The sequence below is a fragment of the Lampetra fluviatilis genome, chromosome 23 (assembly GCF_964198595.1).
Source record: "Lampetra fluviatilis chromosome 23, kcLamFluv1.1, whole genome shotgun sequence".
Taxonomy (NCBI): Eukaryota; Metazoa; Chordata; class Hyperoartia; order Petromyzontiformes; family Petromyzontidae; genus Lampetra; species Lampetra fluviatilis.
In genome coordinates this window covers 12,008,115-12,028,934 of record NC_136297.1, presented here as the reverse complement: position 1 = coordinate 12,028,934, position 20,820 = coordinate 12,008,115, and the positions used below count along the sequence as shown (strand labels likewise).

Below are 20,820 nucleotides of genomic sequence, written 5' to 3'. Positions count from 1 at the left end.
GGTCTGCGACTGGCCCTGACCCAAATCAGCCCCCAACCCCCTCCGCTGCCGCCCCTATCTCAACGTTCCAATCAACGACCCCCCCCCCCCACCACCGCCCCCCCCCCCCCCCATACGTTGATAGTAACTGGAAAGCGGGGGGACTATCGACCCCTGGACCCCTCCGCCCATCTTTCCGTGTTCAGCAATCTCACACTCGCCACGCCACGCGGTGCCACCGTGGATTGTGACGTCACGGCAGTTGAGACCTGGCCACCGTAGACCAACGTGCGCAGGGTGGGTGACTGGCGGTCTTTATGACACCTCGTGAGGGCCCGTTGAGATTCGTTATATGGTGTCAATGACGTCATGTAATCTAGCCAGGTGAGATCCCCATTGAGATTCGTTATTTGTTGTGAATGACGTCATGTAATATAGCCAGGTGAGAGCCCCATTGAGATTCGTTATATGTTGTGAATGACGTCATGTAATTTAGCCAGGTGAGAGCCACATTGAGATTCGTTATATGTTGTGAATGACGTCATGTAATCTAGCCAGGTGAGAGCGCTATTGAGATTCGTTATATGTTGTGAATGACGTCATGTAATCTAGCCAGGTGAGAGCCCCATTGAGATTCGATATTTGTTATGAATGACGTCATGTAATCTAGCCAGGTGAGAGCCACATTGAGATTCGTTATATGTAGTGAATTACGTCATGTAATTTAGCCAGGAGAGAGCCTATTGAGGTTCAATGATGAACTGCTTAAAGGTGACGTTGACTTTTGTGTTATTGACATCTCACCTGCTCAGGCAGTTCCTCCACGCATCACAAACACCTCCGAGTCAACATTTCAAAATCACCCCAAATATTGTAAAACTAATTATTCGGCGATGCTGCTGCTGCGTTGGCAGTGTTGCAACTTCCGCGGGTTGGTGAGCGATGGCGTTAGGCTTGTGGGAGGCCTTCATCCAGCAGTGGATGGACGATGGCTGACGATCATCATGGTCCATTGACTGCGCCCAAGTAAAACAAACAAAAAACGAAAATAGCCACAGCGCGATTATGTCAACGATATGAAGCGACCATGGGTTTAACAACTTGGCTGCTACAGTTTCCACTTCGCAGGTTTAATAATTTACCATCTTCCGTTGTAAAACAATTTTTATTTTATTTTACAAGGTAAGGTTCACCATTGAGCTATATATCTATTTTCCCGAAGCGACCTGGTTATCACAAATAAAGGGTAAAATAAGTGTATTATCATTATGGGGGTATTTATAGCAGCCAATTGCTCTAAACGCGTGATGTTGTGGATGGAAAAACCGGCGGACCCAGAGAAAAATCCACGCGATCACGGAGAGAGAGACACGCAAACTCCAAATACACAGCAGCAGGCGTCAGGGTTGGGATCGAACCCACGACCTCCTGGATACCAGGCGAGGTAGTTAACGTCTCCTAGCCACCGGGCTTTGGGCCTAAGCGCAGTTTCTGCGACTAAATTGTCGCCCCTTGCAATGCACAGCAGCATCAAGGTCAGATTCCAGAATAAATCCCAAGACTTTTTGTAGACTTGTCAACGGCCCTACGACACGGTCTGGATTAGAGATTCCTGATGGTGAACCTCGCAAGGACCATCGCCTATAGCAGTGTACACTACACCCGCTGTGGACAATGCTGGACAATAGGCGGGTGATGGAGGGGGGTGGGGGGGGTCCGTGTACATTTGGGTGACGAAGTCAGCCCGCCTTGGTTCGGCCGTGGAGGGAGTAGGGATCAGAAGGGGGGCGGGGGAAGCTTGGTGATGATACTGGGGGGACGAGGGGGGGTACATGACGACAGTGAATTCGTTGCCCACTGCCCGCTCCCGCATGAAACTCGCGCTGCCCTTCAATGTTTGATGGCGATGTTCGTGTTACGAGCACGAGCAAATCAGGGGCTGCCATCCATCCCACCTTCTCCCCTCAATCCCTCCCCCCTCTCCCACCTCGGGGTGGGGGTGGGGGTGCACGCGCGTGCGTGCACCCCCCCCCCCTCTGCCCCCCCACCCTCCGCTCGTCACCGGAGCCCTCCGCGTGCACGCGCCTCGCAAACAGCCGCTTGAGGCGAGCGCACGACACGCGGACAAGGCGACAATTGTCTTGGGTGGACAATTGTCGCCTTGTCACCTTCAGGGAGATACATTTGTTAGGATGTCACGCAGCTGGGGAGGGGTGTGGGGGGGGGGGTCGCGTTACGACCACGACACCTTCCCCCCACACCACCACCACCGAGCCCCCCAGCACAGCTGCCCCATCACCGACATCCATCTAGGAACTTTTTGGTTTGTCGCACCGCGAGAAGTTGCGAGCTCCTGTTGTGCGACGAGATGTGCGCTCTACTTCGGAGACGGTTGGCGGACCTGGCAGCGGTGATGCACCGGCAGGGTTATTTATTAATCCTGGATTAAAATTAGACATTCTTGTGGCAAGGGGCGAGTTTCTCCATCGGGTCACCGCTGTTGACGTCCCTCCAGCACCGTTGGCGTCCCCAGAAGTGGCGAATCCTCATCGCATTTCGTCTGCGCTTCGGGACAGATTCAGTCCGCCGCATCGCATCAAGAGACAAGGATCCCCCCACCCCCCGTAGACTGTTGGTGCAAGTGCGAGCACCTCTTGAAGCCGGCCACGGGCGCACGAGGTCTGGATTAAAGGTGGCCAGTGACACGCACGCTCGCATTCGTCTGCCCAGGATAGGATACTGATGTTTGCACACACACACACAAAACAACGCGAGGCAGTCGTTTAAGGCTGAGCCGATCTAGGAGAGACCCTGGACAAGCTCTGGTATCACGCCCCACTCGACGTTCAAGCCCCTGGCCTTGGAATCAAACACAGGCGGTCCGGGCTTCGTGACGCAAGTGCGCTAAGCGAAGCGCCACCGCTCACCACGGGGCAGGAGGCGCGTCTGTCGTGTGTGTGTGTAGAAGAATGACATAACGAGATGACGCGATGGCGAGATGACGGACAAACATGAATTATCTCTCTGGGCGATTGTTCGCTCGCAATTAAGCGACATCAAACACGAGAGTCTATTTGTCGTCGGGGCGAGAGCGCGCGCAGCGTGCGCGCGTTGTTTCGTTGTTTCATTGTTTCATTTCAAAACAGAAAATCACTCTCGCGTACACACAAACACTCAAATGACTCGCTCGCGACAAGACGCGTGAGTCGACGTTTGCACAAAACACCGGAGGCTCGTTTAAGTGCGTACTCGTTTCGGGCTGAGTTGACCTAGGAGAGGTGCTGTCCAATGTATACGATATCACTCGCCGCTGATGCTCGCCTCGGTCAATGGCTCATGTCGGCGGAGAGACCGACAGCTCGAATTCGACATTGAAGGCTGCGCGCTTGCGCTGGCAGTGCGAAAGTTCGCCTGCGTCTGCAAATGTGCGCGACTCCGTTGGCTCAAAGTGCACCTAGCCTGGCACAAGCGCCGCGGAGACGTCACCGCCACGCGATCATTACGTTCGGGACGTCGTTGGCTCGTGCGGGCGGTGGCGTGTCCACCACGTGAGTCACGTGGTAATCCACCACGCGAGTCACGTGGTAGTCCACCACGCGAGTCACGTGGTAATCCACCACGCGAGTCGTCCTGCCAAGGGACCTCTTTCTTGTTCCGATCAACACCATCATCACCAACATCAACACCAACATCAACACCAACATCAACATCAACACCAACATCAACATCAACACCAACATCAACATCATCACCAACATCAACACCAACATCAACACCAACATCAACACCAACATCAACAACAACACCAACATCAACACCAACACCAACATCAACAACAACACCAACATCAACACCAACATCAACACCAACACCAACATCAACAACAACACCAACATCAACAACAACACCAACATCAATACCAACATCAACACCAACAACAACACCAACACCAAACGCCTGTAGGGCACGAACATCTTTGTTGTTGTTTGTGTTGTTGGGAGTGGTGGTGCAGCAGTTAGCGCGCTGCGCTACGAACCCGGCGACCCGAGTTCGATTCCCGCCAACGCCAGTGACGATGAACTGAACCGGTCCTGGGCCTCCCCTACGTCGACTCAGCCTCTAATAAGTACCTGTTTCTGGTGTGTAAACATCACCACTGGGGAGACAAAGGCGGCCGGGCGTGGTGTTTGGCCACCCATTCCTTCGTGTGCCGTGCCGGCCTTCATGGGTGCTCGCTAACAGCACTTGCCCCAACAGTCTCTTAAGGCTATACTGGGGGATCTTTGTCTTTGTTGTTGTTGTTATTGATGTTGTTGATGTTGTTGTTGACGACCAGCGGTTTCTTCCTCGGAGCCACGAGTCGTCGTCTTACGACTTTTTCACGCCATCTCCCCTTCCTCTCCTCTCTATGATCTTCTCTCGCGACTCCTTTTAAACCCTCTCTCCTGCTGTCCTCTTTCCCGGAAAATGTGTCTGACCATTGGGGTGTCCCACCCAATCCACTGTCCCCCATTCTCCGCGCCGTTGACCTTTTGCGTGACCCCCTCCACCGCCCACCGCCCCACTCAGTGGTGAGCGCGTCCCCGCGTGACCTCCACACGGGCTCTTTGAGCGCTGCGCTGTTGAGGAACCCTGGCGGGCTGACTTTGACACCCAAATGGACACGTGCTCAACATGCTCAGCATGTGTCGTCCATTTGTCCACAGCGGGCGTAGTTAGTCACCATTCGAGGGACGCGATGATCATTCGCCAGATTCATCACCAGGCCTCGAATCCGGACCGTGCCTTAAGGCCGACGACATCTTCTTGGTTCTTTCGGTAAAGTCACGTAGAAGGGACGACAGTTCTACAAAAGGGTCGTGCCGGTTTTGGGATTCCTTCTGGAACCTGGCCTCGATGCTGCGAGTTGCAAGGGGCGAAAACTCGGTCGCTGCAAATGCATTAAGGCCGAAACCCCGCCGTGGATGACGCTTGCACGAGACGGCTGATTACCCGGAGGATGATACGTTCCCAGAAGTATGTCCGTCGTTTGCAGGTCAAGTTGAGTGAGCGAGCGGTGTAGTGTAGCGGTTAGCGCGCTGCACTGCGAACCCAAAGGCCCGAGTTCGATCCCCGCTCACGGCCAGCAACGCCAGTGGCGATTATCTGAACCGGTCCTGGGACTCTCCTAGGTCGACTCAGCCTCTAATGAGTACCTGGTGCGGTGTGGAAACATCGCCCGTCGGGAGACAAAGGCGGTCTGGCGTGGTGCTGGCCAGCCACCCCGTCGTGTGCCGTTGTGGCCTTCATAGGTGCGCTCGCAAACAGCACTTGCCCCAACAGTCTATTCAGGCTATACGGGACGCCTTTGTCTTTGCATGTGAGTGAGTGGGTGGTTGTTGTGTTGGCGGTGCAGTGTGATTAGCGACCCGAGCTCGATTTGCGCCCACGGCCAATAACGGTGACGAATATTTGATCCGGTTCTGGGCCTCCGAGCACCTGGTGCATTACACGTCAGAGCCGGGGAGACAAAGGCGGCCGGGCGCGGTGCTGGCCACACCCCCCCACCCTCCCGTCTGTCGCGTCAGCCATCGTGGGTGCTACTCGCTAAAAGACCCGAAAGTCTGTCAAGGCTATACGGGGAGGATCTTTGTCCTCACGTCTTTATGGACGTGCGTGCATGCAGACCCGCGTCGTATCCTTCGTGCACCTGTGCGTGTGTGCCGTGCCGGTTGTAATATGCAGCAGCACTTGCCCCCGATAGCTTATGCAGGCTCCACCGGGGGGTTGTTTATCTTGGTGCGTGTGTGCCCAGGATATATGCGGATACACGTGGACAGCCGCGTGGATATTCGGAGACGCACGCGCGCCTGAGCGGCCCTCCGCACACCTGCCCCCCCCCCCCTCCAGATCTCACCCCCCCCTCCAGGCCTCACCCCCCTCACCCCCCCCACCTCGAACATCCCCCCCTCCACCGACTGTCACCCGCCCTGTCTCTCTCCCTGCTCCATCCTCCTCCAGGTCCTCCCGCCCGCCCCGCCCCTCCCACCTCCATCGGTCACTGCTCAACGGTGGTTGGGGGGCGGGGGGGGGACGCAGGTGGAAGGGAGCTGACGTTGAGGTGCGCGGTTGACAGGGGGGGGTGGGAGGGGAGGAGGGGGGGAGGGGGGGGGGTGGGAGGGGAGGAGGGGGGGAGGGGGGGAGGTGGGGGGAGGTGGGGGGGGTGGGAGGGGGGGAGGTGGGGGGGGGGGGTGGGAGGGGAGGAGGGGGGGGGAGGTGGGGGGGGTCAAAAGTGGGGGGATAAAGTCTCTGGTCGCAGCTCTCCGTGGTTGAGGGCTGAAAGTGTCGCACCCGTTTCTTTACAGCCGGGCCCGTGCGGGTTCTCTGATATAAATATCTGGGCGCCGCGAGTTATCTCCGGCTAATAAGTAACCGGCTGCAGCAGCAGCAGAAGCAGCAGGAGGTCGCCGGGTAGGTGTGTGGTGGTGGTGGAGGCGACGGGGATCATTTGACGATTGAATCGAGCGCGCTCGGCTCACGGAACGGTGGTCACCGAGTGACCTAGATTTGTCATCTCGAGCGAATTCGCGGCTCCGTTCGCGTCGCGCGCAGGGGGACAGCGGCGAGGGGCCCACGCGTGAGCCTTCGAGAGCAGTCGATACGGTACGTGCGCTTTACACACGCACGCGTACACGCACACGCGTACGTAACACAAAGACAAAGAGTCCCCCGTATAGCCTTCACGGACTGTTGGGGCAAGTGCTGTGAGAAGAAACCTATTGAGACCAGCACGACACTCGAGGGGTGGGTGGCCGGCACCGGTGGCGATGTTTTTACACACCGCACCAGGTACTCATTTGAGGCTGAGTCGACCTAGGCGAGTCTCAGGACCGGTTCAGATTAAGATTAATCGCTACTGGTGTTGGCCGTGAGCGGGAATCGAACTTGGGTCGCCGGGTTTGTAGCGCAGCGCTCTAAACGCTGCACTGCACACATACACGACACACACACGCTGTCCAAACACACACGCGCGCGCAGTACAGAGATAAAGATTCCCCGTATAGCCTTGAACAGATTGCTGGGAAAAGTGCTGTTAGCGAGCACCTACGAAGGACGGCACGACCTCGTGTTCAATACACTCCTCAGCAGGTTCTCGTTTAAGGTTGAGTCGACCTAGGAGAGACCATGTGAAGCGTCGAAGGGTCGTTTATAGGTCACGGGACAGACCCAGATGCCTTGGGTTTACTGACTAAGATGACTGGCAGACGCACCAGCTGTGCTCCCCACTGTGCCACCTCGCTGCGTTTTATGCGCCCTGCGCTCCGCTCGTTGTTGTGAGCGTCGCTCCTCTGCCCTCCGTTGTTGTCAGAAGGGCGACTGCCTCCAACTGCCCAGCCGCGTCCATCACGAGTCTCCTCCTCCACAGAAACCAATCTTGACACCACCGGTACCGGTCATCGGCAAGTCCGCTCAGCTCCACATCCTTCAATACCGCATCCGCGCCATCCCTTCTCTAGCCCGTGCCGCGCCCGTTTTAGCCCCACTGGCCAAACAGAAGTCACTCATCTACTCACCCACATCCTCCCTCACCACCACCACCACCACCCCTCCAGAGTCGGGCATCATGGCCGCCCCGGAGCTACTCAATGTCCACTTCGGCCTCGTCACGGAGTCGGGCCGCTACCTGACGGCGGAGCCGTTCGGCTTCACGGTGAACGTGGCGGGCCAGAGCCTCAAGCGCAAGCAGGTGTGGGCCCTCCAGGAGGAGGCGGCCTGCCCGGAGGCCGCGGCCGCCGGGGCCGGAGCGGACGCGGCCCCCGTGCTGCTCAGGAGCCACCTGGGGCGCTTCCTGAGCGCCGACAAGAGCGGGAAGGTGTCGGCCGACTGCGACAAACCTGGGCCCGAGTGCAGGTGCGCGGACACTCGTGCGTGTGATGTGGGAAGGTGGGGGGGGGGGTGTGGCAGCGATGGGTGCAGGTGATGGGGGATGGGTGATGGGCACAGGTGATGGAGTGGGTGATGGTGTGATGGGCAGAGGTCATGCGGGATGGGTGATGGGCACAGGTGATGGAGTTGGTGATGGGGATAGCTGATGGGGTGGGTGATGGGTGATTGGCACAGGTGATGGGGGTAGGTGATGGGTGATGGGCAGAGGTCATGCGGGATGGGTGATGGGCACAGGTGATGGAGTGGGTGATGGGGATAGCTGATGGGCGTGTGTGATGGAGATAGGTAATGGGGGTGGGCGATCGGTGATGGACATCGGTGATGGGGGATGGGTTATGTGCACAGGTGATCGGGTGGGTGATGGGGATAGGTGATGGAGTGTGTGATGGGGATAGGTCATGGGGGTGGGTGATGGGTGATGGACACAGGTGATGGGGATGGGTGATGGGCACAGGTGATGGGGGTGGGTTATGGGGATAGGTGATGGGGGTGAGTGTGGGCGGTGTGGGTATGGTTCGTGGCTTCGGGCAGGGAGATGGGCCCAGGGCGATTGCAGCTGAGCTGTCACGGCATGTGACCGTCGTGATGATGGTGATGATGGTGGTGATGGTGGCGGTGGCGCTGTAGCTGATGACAATGGCTCACGATGTCCCACCGTGGTGTCCGTGACTCACGCGAGCCCTCGCCAGGACCCTGCTTGTGCCACACTAAGCTAGCACGGCGGCACGCCATACGATGCTACAGCCACGATAATCGTACGGTTCGTATCCCCTGCAACCCAGAGCGCCGCGGTGACGAGATGTTAACTACCTCGCCTGGTATGCAGGAGGTCGTGGATTCGATTCCGACCTTGACGCCTGTTGTATATTTGGAGTTTGCGTGTCCCTCTCCCCGTGGTCGCGTGGCATTTTCTCCCGGCTCTCCACGGCTTTCCCTCCACATTTACAATCAACAACAACAACAACAACGCGTTTAGAGTGTTTGGCTGCTGCTATACATTTCCACGTGATTATGTTCGTTTGCGATCATTTGCGAGAGCCAGGTCGCTTCTGAAACAGAGCTGTACAGCTCAGTGGGGCCTTACCTGGTAAAATAATAATAGTGAACGCTCCCCCCCCCACCTGCCTTGTCTCCCTACCTTGCCCCCCACAATGTGCCCCCCCACACCCCGCCCCCCTCCCCCCCAAGGTTCTTCGTGTTCCCCCAAGCCGACGGCCGATGGGCTCTGCAGTCGGAGCGCTATGGCCGCTACCTGGGGCTCGGGTGCGCCTCGGTGGCTGGGGGCCTGGCCCCGCAGACCGCCAGCGACTCGGAGCCGCTCGAGTGCTGGGCTCAGACTCTGGGCCCCAACGAGCTGTGGGCCGTGCACCTGGCCATGCACCCACAGGTGAGCGGATAGTGGCGTTCGTGGGGCGGCTTCGATTGTCGGAAATAAATTCCAGCGCTGGTGGCGGGCGGGCGGGTGGCTCGCATCGTTGGTGGTGGTGGTTGAAGGAGGAGGGGCAGGGGAGGAGGTCATCATGATCATCAGCAGCAGAAGATTCGTCAGGAAGCAACAGCAGCAGCATTTTCATCAGTTATCGTCATTTGTCTACCAAGCATCAGTAGCCACATTATAATGATAATAATCACCACAATGATGATGATCATCATCAGTAGCAGCATTATTGTGATCATTATCATCATCAGACGATTCATCATTCGGACGGGTGGCTCAAGCGGCAGAGGGAGCGGCTCGCATTCCGAAGGTTATGAGTTCACATCCTGGTTGACACAGCACATCTTTCCTCTGGGGTGGATACAATACGTAACCCCCCACCTTAGGGTTGGGGGTGGGGAGGGTGAAAGTCAACAGTGGGTGTATGTGGATGTACTTGACCCCCGCCGTACAAATGTGGAATTTCCACAAGTGGCTCAGGGCTGTTAAATATTAAGTGAGCATCGATGTCTTACAATGCTCATCTCATCATCGAGGTGGCATCCTCGCAAAACATTACACCTTGAACAAGGGCGATCACCGCATGGCGCGCTTTCAGATGCGCTTCTGCGACCGTCTGATATGAGGAAGGCACTGGGAACCGTGCACTTTTAGATCATCGAGATTGATAAACTCATCTCATTGGAACTGATTTTTGTGTGTTAGTTTGTTGTCCTTCCCTCGCACCTCCGATTAGCACGGTTGGCTATGTACGGTGCGAAAAAAGTTCGGCGTAACAAATTAATGATGCTGGTTATGGTGGTGATGTTGATGATGCGGCCGTCTGGAACGCTCTTCATTCTGATATTAGGAAGCCACCGGAGCTGTGCACTTTTAGATAATCTAGATTGACGAGCTAATTTCTTGAGAACTGCTTCTTGTGTTTTGTGTATTGTCCTTCCTCGCACCTCCCATTAGCACGGTCGGCTACGTACGGCGCAAAAGAAGTTCAATATACCTACATAAATCGAAAAACTAATTTCTTTAGAACAGATTTTTTTGTGCTTAAATCGTTATTCTTCCCCCGCGCCTCCAATCAACACGGTTGGCTACGCACGGCGCGATAAAAGTAAAAAAAACACCTACAAAAATCGAAAAACTAATTTCTTCAGAACATCTTCTTTCGTGTCCAAATCGTCACCGCGTCCCGCGCGCCTCCGATGTACATGCCCCCCCCGCCCCCCCCCGCCCCCCCCCCCCGGCAGGTGAGCATGTACTGCGTGGGCCGGAAGCGCTACGTGCGTCTCTCCACGCCGACCCCCGCGACCCCCGCGGCTCGCGACGAGCTGCTGGCGGACAGCGCCATCCCCTGGGGCGTCGACTCCCTCGTGGTGCTCGAGTTCAACCCGGGGGGCGCCTACAGCCTCAAGGCGTGCGACGCGCGCCTCCTGCGCAGCGACGGAGTCCTCGTGGCCGAGGCCGAACCGGGCACGGCGTACGTCATCGAGTTCAAGGGGGGCAGGCTAGCCTTCCGTGATCATCAGGTGTGTGTGGTGTGTGTGTGGGTGTGTACACACACACGTACACACAGTGCAGCACACCGCTCTCACGACCAACACCAGTGACGATTATCTGAACCGCCCCTAGTTCGCCACGAGGGAAACAAAGGCGGCCGTGTATTGTGCCGGCCTTCATAGGTGCTGCTCGCTTACAGCAGCACTTGCCACAACAGTCTTTCAGGCTATGCGGGGGATCTTTGTCTTTGAGTGGACAAATTCCCATCAGTGAGCTCCCCCGGCAGGCAAGGCTGCGTTGGCTGGGTCATGTAGCAGCTCGCGTGCTTACCCACCGCATGTCCAAGCAGTTTCTGTTTGGACGGATAGAGGGGGCTGAATGGACACTAAACAGGCTCGAGAAGAGATGGAGCTGATGCGGTACGGCAAGGTGTGGAGCTGAGTGGACTTGCCAAAGACCGGTACCAGCGCTGTCAAGATCGGCCTCTGTGGAGGAGGCTCGTGAAGGACGCCGCTGGGCAGTTGGAGGCAGTCTCGCCCTCCAGCAACAACGGAGGGCGGAGGAGCGACGCGCAGAATGCCCGGCGGCTAAAATGCAGCGAGGTGGCACGGGTGGTGCATCTGCCAGTCATCTTAGTCAGTCAACCAATGGCACCTGGGTCTGTCCCGAGACCTGTCATTGAGCCTTCGACACTTCACGTGGCCTCACGGTGCACCTGGCCTGGCACAGGCGCCGTGGTTGACGTCACCGTCACTTCGTGGCGAATTGCGGGGGTGTTGGTATTGGTGTGTGTGGTGCTGGCCACCCACCCCCTCGTGTGCCGTGCCGGCATTTATATGTGCTTCTCGCTAACAGCACTTGCTCCTACAATATGTGAAAGTTATACGGGGGACCTTTGCCTTCGTGGGTAATTGCGAAGTTGTGAGTGTGCTTATTCATGCGTGTCACTGCAGCAATACTGCTCGTGAGGTCGGTGCCAATGTCTAAGTCTGCTGCTGGTCACGACGAGAGGGCTTCAGCAGAGCGAGAACGCAGCCCGCAGTGGGTTCACTGTGTGGGTCCATAGCTTGGGTTGAATGGCTACAGTCGCACTCCTGTGGCTTGTCTTTAATGTACGCCTATGCGTCTCTCTGGGTCTCTCTGTAGCTCTATGGGTTTCTATAGATCTCTACGTATGTCTATGTGTCTACTCTATGGGTCCATAGTTTGGGTTGTGTGGTCACAATCACACTGCTGTGGTTTGTCGTTAATGTATCTCTCTGTGTCTCAATGTACATCTATGAGTCTCGACATATCTCAGTTTGTCTATGTGTACATCTACGTATAGCTCTGGCTTGCTTATGGACACATGTTCAGCAGATGAATCCATAGTGTTGGGTCGCACGACTGTGGCTCGTCTTCGGTGTATCTCCACGGGTCTCTATGTATCTCTATGGGTCTCTCTGTCTATTAAGGCTATACGGGGGATCTTTGTCTCTGTAATTTGTGCACGACCCTTAGGGGGAGGGCGTCTTCCCCCCCGCGACCCCCCTCCCCCATCCTCCCCCATCCATTGGGACGTTCTGCCGATTCCCTTCCACCTCTACCCTCCTCCACCCCTTCCTCCCTCTGCGTCTTTCACTTCGTCCAGGGGCCTCATCGCCCTTGCACTGCTCCCACACCGACCCCTGTCCCTGGCTCGCCCTGCCAGGGTTCAAACTCCGTTCCTGGGAGTCTCCGCGTCAGCAGCAGCAGCAGCAGCGGGCGAGATTGACTCAAGCATCTTCATGACTTTCCAGGAATTGAATTACATTTAATTGCTTATTTTACCATGCCCTTTAATGACGTCTATTGAAATGATAAATATGGCGTGAGGGCGGTGGGGGGATGGGGGCAGATGCCGGGTTATGAAGAGGAGTGAATTGGATAGCGCGGGGAAGGAGGGAGGGGGGAAGGATGGGGGAGGGGGCCGCTGGGGTCGGATCCCAATAATAATAAAGAAATATTATGAATGAATGTACCTCGTACATAGGTTGTAGTGGTAGTGCCTTACGCTGATAATCCACACTGAGGGCCGGCCTAGATATGAAATGACCGCATAACCACGGTGGCCTGGCTTTCTTTGTAACGCGGCTGAAATATCTTTGACTTCGTTGTTGCACATCCAAAAGACAAAGATCCCCCGTATAGCCTTCAACAGACTGCTGGGGCAAGTGTTGTTAGCGAGCACCTATGAAGGTCGGAACTGTGGCACACGAGGGGGTGGGTGGCCAGCACCACGCTCGGCCGCATATGTCTCTCTAGTGGCGATGTTTACACATCGCACCGGGTACTAATTTAAGGCTGAGTCGACCTAGAATAGGCCCACGACCGGTTCAGACAATCGTCACTGAGTGTTGGCCCTGAGTGGGAATCGAATCCGTGTCGCCGGGTTCATAGCGCAGCGCACTAACTGCTACACTACCGCACACACACTGACACACACACGCACATAAACACACATACACAGACACACACACACAGACACACACTGACACACACACAGACACACACACGCACATAAACACACATACACAGACACACACACACAGACACACACTGACACACACACAGACACACACATACTGACACACACATATACTGACACACAGACACACACACAGACACACACAGACACACACTGACACACACACACAGACACACGATAACCCTGACCTTGTGACCGACTCAGGGTCACTACCTGGGCGCGATGGGCCCCGCGGGGGTGCTGCGAGCGGGGAGGAAGCCGAGCACGCGGCCCGGCAAGGACGAACTCTTCATGCTCGAGGACAGCCAGCCCCAGTTCGTGCTGCTCGCGTGCAACGGGCGCATGCTCAGCGTGCGGCAGAGTGCGTGAGCCGCGAGTGTCGTCACAGTTGCAACGGCAGCGTCATCGGTGTCGTCATCAGTGTCGTCATCAGCAGCAGCAGGAGCTTTAACAGCGACAGCATAAGCAGCAGCGGCCGCGGCGTCATTATCATCAGTAGCAGTATTAGCAGCATCAGCAGTTGTATTAGCAGCATTAGCATCAGTGGCATCAGCAGTAGCATTCGTAACATTAGCAGCATTAGTTGCATTATAAGCAATAGCAGCATGTGCAGCAGCAGTGGCGTCATCATGAGCAGCAGCAGCATTAGGCGCATTATCACCATAATCAGCAGCATCATCATCATCATCACCACCATCATCAGCATCATCGCCACCACCAATATACTCAACCCCACCATTGTATACATGCAGAATGGTGTCTAAGTGAAATATTTAAAATGTGTGTACACGTGTAACCACGTGTTGGCTATGTATGCCAATCGACACGAGACGTTACATTTCAAAGGCGTTTCCAGATTAAATATTTTTTACCAAATATAACAAAAAAAAATTCCAATAGCATCACCATCATCATCATACCGATATGAGCAGCGGTGCTGTAGTGATTAATGTATTGTGCTATGAACCCAGCGACCTGAGTTCGATTCCCGGCTATCACCCGAGACGAATACTTGAACCGGTCCTGGGCCTCCCCTTAAATATGTTCCCAGTGCGTTGTGTAAACATCGCCGCTGGGAGAGACAAAGGCGGCCATGCGTGGTGTTGGCCACCCACCCCGGCATGTGCCGTGCGGGCTTCTTCATAGGTGCTACTCGCGAACAGCACTTGTCCCGACAGCTTGTCATTTGTCTTTGTGCGCGTTCCCGTGTGCGTGTGTTCTCGTGCGCGTGTGCCTGTGCGTGCGCGCGCGTTCCCGTGCGCGCAGCGATGGACGTGTCCGCGAACCAAGACGAAGAGACGGACACGGAGACGTTCCAGATGGAGATCGACCGCGGGAGCTCGCGAGTCGCGTTCCGTACGTGCGGCAGCCACTACTGGGCCCTGGTCAACAACGGCAGCATCCAGGCCTCCACCTCCGACAAGTGGGTGCCGGCCCCACCGGGGAAGGCGGGATGGGGTGGGGCAGGGAAAGGTCACTGGGTCACTAGGCCATTGGGTCACGTCTATTATGATGATCTTTATGATGTCATCTTCTTGGCTCTTTCGGTAAAGTCACGTAGAAGGGAAATAATCAAATAAAATATGTTTTATTTTATTATGTTGTATTTTTATTATTTTATTATTTCCCTTCTACGTGACTTTACCGAAAGAACTAAGAAGATGAATCCCTGCAGTCACGAAAGCTTTAAATCGAAATCTTAATGATGATTATTATTATGATGACCACACGCTGAAAAGCCTCGTTGAGTCCATGAAGACTTTTCCAAGAGGGTCACGCATTTGGGATTTTTTTTGGGGCCAAATTTTCCGTCCACCTCTCTCCCCACCAGCCTCCCTCCTCCCCGTCCTCGTTCTTCACCTTCGATACACCTCCTTAAAGGCAGTTTCCTCCTCCTCCTCCTGCTCTCGCCATCGCCTCTCTCCCCCACCTCCACCAACGATCAGAGTTCAAACTCCGTCGGCGGTCCTCTCTGAGTCGTGAGGATCTTTACGACTTTTAGGAACTATGCTCGATTGCGTTGTCTCTGAGCGGTCTGTGTCGATGTCACCACATTTTAAACCTTGAGTGGTAAGCGCTCTACATGACTAAAACATTAGATTAGATATCGGCTAAAAATGTAAATCATTACCGGGGTGGTGGGTGGTCGTTTGACCATACTTCACCACCTTGGTCAGTGCGATTTATATGTGAAAGTGGTGGGGGGAGGGGGGGGACATTCAGAAATCGGTTCGAATCTCAGTCGCCACGGACGTTCACCTCGTCCGGGAATGCAACTCAGGTGGCCGAGCTAATTAATCATCGCAGTGCTCGTGACTGCCAGCAAAGGATTTACGTTCTGCCAGAAGTGAGCAATGATCACGGCCACTCATCTCCTTGGATGCATGCCACGGCGCGCGTAGACAATCGAGTTTAATCGATTACTCTCTGTGGCGGGGAGGGGGGAGGCTTTCATCCAGCGGTGGACTGATCATGGTTGACGACGCCGACTACGATGATGATGATGATCGCGACGTTGGTGATGATCACGAGCCGAGACGTCTTCCCCGAATGTCCCGAACGTGGCGAGTTTAAGGGGTTCACGTGAGGTCGACCGCAGGCGATTGTAAATCGGCGCGCACGAATGGGGCGTAGTCCGGACCCTCAGATTAGATTAGCGCAGATTAAGGGGGCAAGGCCATCTGCCTGGGTGGTGGAGGTGGGGGGGCGATGGAGGCGCTCACGCGAAACAGGGATACTGGGAAGATAAAGGCGGCCGGGCTTTGTTGCTTGCTGATAACACTCGCCCCAACAGCTTTTCCGGCTATTGGGTGCGGTGTGTGTGAGTGTGTGGTGTGTGTATGTGTGTGCGTGTGTGGTGTTTGTGTGGGGTGTTTGGTGTGTGTGTGATGTGTGTATGTGTGGTTTCTGTGTGTGTGTGGTGTATGTGTGGTGTGTGTGTGGTGTGTGTGGTGTGTATGTGTGTGGTGTGTGGTTTCTGTGTGTGTGTGTACTGTGCGTGTGTGGTGTGCGTGTGTGTACTGTGTGTGTGCCGCATGTGTGTACTGTGCGTGTGTGGTGTGCGTGTGTGTACTGTGCGTGTGTGGTGTGCGTGTGTACTGTGTGTGTGTCGCATGTATGTACTGTGCGGGTGTGGTGTGCGTGTGTGTACTGTGCGTGTGTGGTGTGCGTGTGTGTACTGTGCGTGTGTGGTGTACGTGTGTGTACTGTGTGTGTGCCGCATGTGTGTACTGTGCGTGTGCACTCCGTGTGCGTGTCACGTGGCAGAGGGGACAGCTGCTTCTTCGACGTTGAGTGGCGCGGGAAGCAGATCGCGGTCAAAGCGCAGAACGGGAAGTACGTGACGACCAAGAAGAACGGTCGCCTCTCCGCCTCCAGCGACACCGTGGGTGCGTGTGTCAGTGTGACCGTGTGTGTGTGTGAGCGTGTGTGTGTGTGAGCGTGTGTGTGTGTGGGGGGAGCGGTAGTGTAGCGGTTATACGCTACGAGCCCGGCGACTCGGGTTCGATTCCCGCTCACGGCCACCAACACCAAGGTGACGATTATCTGAACCGAGTCCTGGGCCTCCCCTAGGTCGACTCAGCCTCAAATGAGTACCTGGTGCGGTGTGTAAACATCGCTGCTAGGGAGACAAAGGCGGCCGGGCGTGGTGTTGGCCACCCACCCCCTCGTGTGCCGTGCCAGCCTTTATAGGTGCTCGCTAACAGCACTTGCCCCTACGGTCTGTTAAGGCTATACGGGGGATATTTGTCTTTTACTTTGGGGGCGCAGCTGGGTGTGCATCTTGCCGGTCGTCTCCGTCGGCCAACCCATGACACCTGGTGCGGGGGGTTCTGTCCCGTGACCTCCTGTGATCGACGCTTCTCAAAGTGCACATAGGCTGGCACGAGCACCACGTCACCGCTGCTTCGTGGCGAGCGGCGGTTGCTGTTGTGGGAAACAAAGGCGGCCGGGCGTGGTGCTGGCCAACCATCCCCGTAGCGTGCCTGTTTTTTTCCGGGCACAACGATCTGTTAAGGCTGTAGGGGAGATTTTTATCTTTGTGTGCGTCGTCTCATTCGGGAGCGACGCAGCGGGCCGAACGAGCCAGACGTGGGCTCACTCTGAGCGACGCGTCTCCTCCTGCCCCCCTTCCCTCCCCCCCCACGGCGTGGCCGTGCAGGCGAGGCGGAGCTGTTCATGCTGCGCCTGGTGAACCGCCCCATCCTCGTGCTGCGTGGCGAGCACGGCTTCATGAACGCGCACCGCGGCGACGCGCCCACTCTGCACGCCAACCGCTCCTCCTACCAGACCTTCCGCCTGCACTACCGCAACGGCGCATACGCCATCCAGGGTGGGAGCAGCAGCGGCGGCGGCAGCAGTAGCTATCACCGCTGTTATCATCGCCATCAGCACCACTATCATCATCATCATCATCACCGCTATCATCATCGCCACCACCACTATCATAATCATCACCACCACTATCATCATCATCATCACCACCACTATCATCATCATCACTATCATCATCACCACTATCATCATCACCACCACTATCATCATCACCACCACTATCATCATCACCACCACCACTATCATCATCACCACCAGCACCACCACTATCATCACCACCGCTATCATCATCGCAACCAGCACCAATGTCATCATCACCACTATTATCATCAGTATTATCGTCGCCACTAGTATGATCTTCGTCGCTATCATCATGATCATCATCACAACCACCACCACTATCATCATCACTACCACTATTATCACCACCACCACCACCACCACCGCTGTCATAACCATACCAACCACCACCATCGCCACGACCAGCGTGATCTTGAGGATTAATGGTCTATAAATAAGGGCCATTGCCCAAAACATAAAATAAATGTGAACACTTCTGAGAATTCGCAACGACGCTACGAGAAATGTGCCACCGGGCTCTGGAGACTTCAAACTTTCGTGACTGCAGGAATTCATATTCTTTGTTTCTTTCGGTAAAGCCACGTAAATAGAAAAAATTAAAGTAAATTGAATACAAACTACGACGTTTCGATCGCAACACAAGCGATCGTCATCAGGCGGAAGAAAAAAACACGTCGTAGTTTGTTGAACTTTTATTTTTTCAATCGACCTGACTTTACCGAAGGAAGCGAAAACTATTAAATCGTTATCATCTTACAGTGCATTATCCCTTTTTTGTTTCCATTAAAAACGACAGTCCCATGTATAAAGCGTTCACCACTTTTTGAAGCCCCCTGCAGCTAAACCCACCACCTCATCCCCCTGCCCCCTTCCCTCGTCACCCCCCCTGCCCCGCCCCCCCCCAGGTCAAAACCAGCGCTACTGGGCGCTGAGCGAGCTGGACGTGGCGGTGTGCGGGGATGAGCCCACGGACTTCTATTTGGAGTTCGTCGGCTACAGCCGCGTGGCGATCAGAGCCCCCAACGGGCGCCTCGTGCGAGGCGACCAGGCCGGGGGCGTGCGGGCTGACGCAGACTCCGTGGACGCCGATTCTCTGTGGGAGTATTGACCCCCTCCCCCCCTCGCCTCCCCCCCCACCCCCATGTGCCCACCCCCCACCCCCCCCTCCCTCCCCCACCTGCCCCCCTCCCCCACCCCTACCTGCCCCCCTTACCCCACCCCTACCCCCACCCCTACCTGCCCCCCACCCCCACATGCCCCCCCTACCCCACTCCACCCCCACCTGCCCCCCCTCCCCCACCCCTACCTGCCCCCCTTACCCCACCCCTACCCCCACCTGCCCCCCACCCCCACATGCCCCCCTACCCCACCCCCACCTGCCCCCCTACCCCACCCCCACCTGCCCCCCTCCCCCACCCCTACCTGCCTCCCTTACCCCACCCCTACCTGCCCCCCCCACCCCCAGCTGCCTCCTCCCCCAAGTTTGATTCCCGTGAGCGGGAATCAAACTTGGGCCACCAGGTTCTTAGCGCAGCGCGCTGACCGCTACACCACCGCTCCCCCATTGTCCCAAACACACGCTACACACACATGCACGACCCTTTAGTCAATCCACTGCTGGATGAGGGCCTCCGCACGCCTTGCGGGCCGTGATGGTCATTTGGCCATACTTCACCACGCCAGTTCAGGTGGGAGGAATGCAGAACAGCAATGGAGGTTGCTGCTCTGCCCTCTACTGCCCACGACTCCCCCCTGCACGTGTCCAATGTTCGGCACGGGCGTGGTTAGCCCCTCCAAGCGCTAAGAAGGGTCAACCCCGCTTAGCTTACGAGGTCGGACGAGATCGGGCGACACATACGCAGCGTGCAGACAAAGATCCCCCGTGTAGCCTTCAACAGGCTGTTGGGGCAAGTGCTGTCGGCTCGCACCCCCGGGGCCGCATTCGCCTCACCACGGTGGCGACATTCACGCATCGCATGATTTGAGGCTGAGTCGACCTAGGTGGGGGGGGGGGCCCAAGCGAAATGGAAGTTGGGCGGCCTGGCTCGCAGCGGCCGGCGCAGTGCCGCGCTGCGCCAACCGCTGCGCCACCGCTCCCTACCCCCCCCCCCTCACGTCCGTGCAGTCACTCGGCGTGGCGCGGGAACTGCCGAGTCAGCGACTTCAGTTCCACGATGGAACATCGATGCGGGGGGGGGGGCAGGGGAGGGGCAGGGGGGGGGGGTCTAGCGACATTGTTGGAAGTTCCGGATTTCCTCGAAAGGCAAAGGTCGTGGACGACTCTGGGGGGGGGGGGGGCCCGCGAGACCTGCCTGCGAATGTTTACTTGTAGCGGTCGCGAAACGCCATTCGGGCATCTCTCCTCGTCAAACTGCTCAAGGGTTCGACGGCGAAACGTCTTTCCGAGGTCCACCGACGGCTGATGGTGCGGCATTCCAAATGTTAATCAAAAAGCACAGTCGCAATGAAACATGCGTGCCAGCTCTGGAGTGATGAAATATATGTACTAAAAATGTGAACGATGTTGATGAGATACATTCAAATTATAAATCGTTTACACTATGAGATCTCTTTTACCAGTGGCAAAATATAATAGTAGGTTTTTACCCTTTTAACTGGTACAAAACTGACACCTTTGTCAGTTTTGTACCAGTTAAAAGGGTAAAAACCTACTATTATTATTATAAATCGTGTTTCAGCCAATTGTGCGTGAATGCAACCGCTCGATGGGAGGTTCCCCCGCGTCTTGTCGAATCGCGCGATTCGTTTGGCCATACTTCACCGCGCCGGCTTCAGTGCGTGCGCTCGACTTGGGTTCGAGCTCAGGGTTCATCATCGGGGACGAGCGCGTCACCTGCGACGTTGACTTCTAATTGAGTTTTTGTTGCAAATAATGTCTCGTCAGAAAAAACAAAAAAATTCTAGAGCCTTGAACCTCAACAGCCGCAGGGCGTCCGATTATCTTCCGAGCTCGGAGTTAAGCTAAGCAGGCTTAAGCCTGGGACAGCTCGATGGATAGGTGACCGCCACGCACACGAGGCGCTATAGGTTGTGCGTTGTG

The 20,820-nt window shown here is 56.1% G+C and overlaps 2 protein-coding genes across 2 annotated transcripts in view; one reads left to right on the top strand and one right to left on the bottom strand.

Moving 5' to 3' along the window:
* COX6B1 (cytochrome c oxidase subunit 6B1) overlaps positions 1–20,820 on the bottom strand; it is a 215,377-nt gene that overhangs the window by 176,856 nt on the left and 17,701 nt on the right. The window lies entirely within an intron of this gene.
* On the top strand, positions 7,583–18,867 carry FSCN1 (fascin actin-bundling protein 1). Its single transcript, XM_078867232.1, has 8 exons — positions 7,583–7,869; positions 9,094–9,292; positions 10,588–10,866; positions 13,548–13,704; positions 14,610–14,766; positions 16,611–16,732; positions 17,506–17,676; positions 18,665–18,867. Exons 1-8 carry the CDS (start codon positions 7,583–7,585, stop codon positions 18,865–18,867), a joined length of 1,575 nt encoding a protein of 524 aa, XP_078723358.1.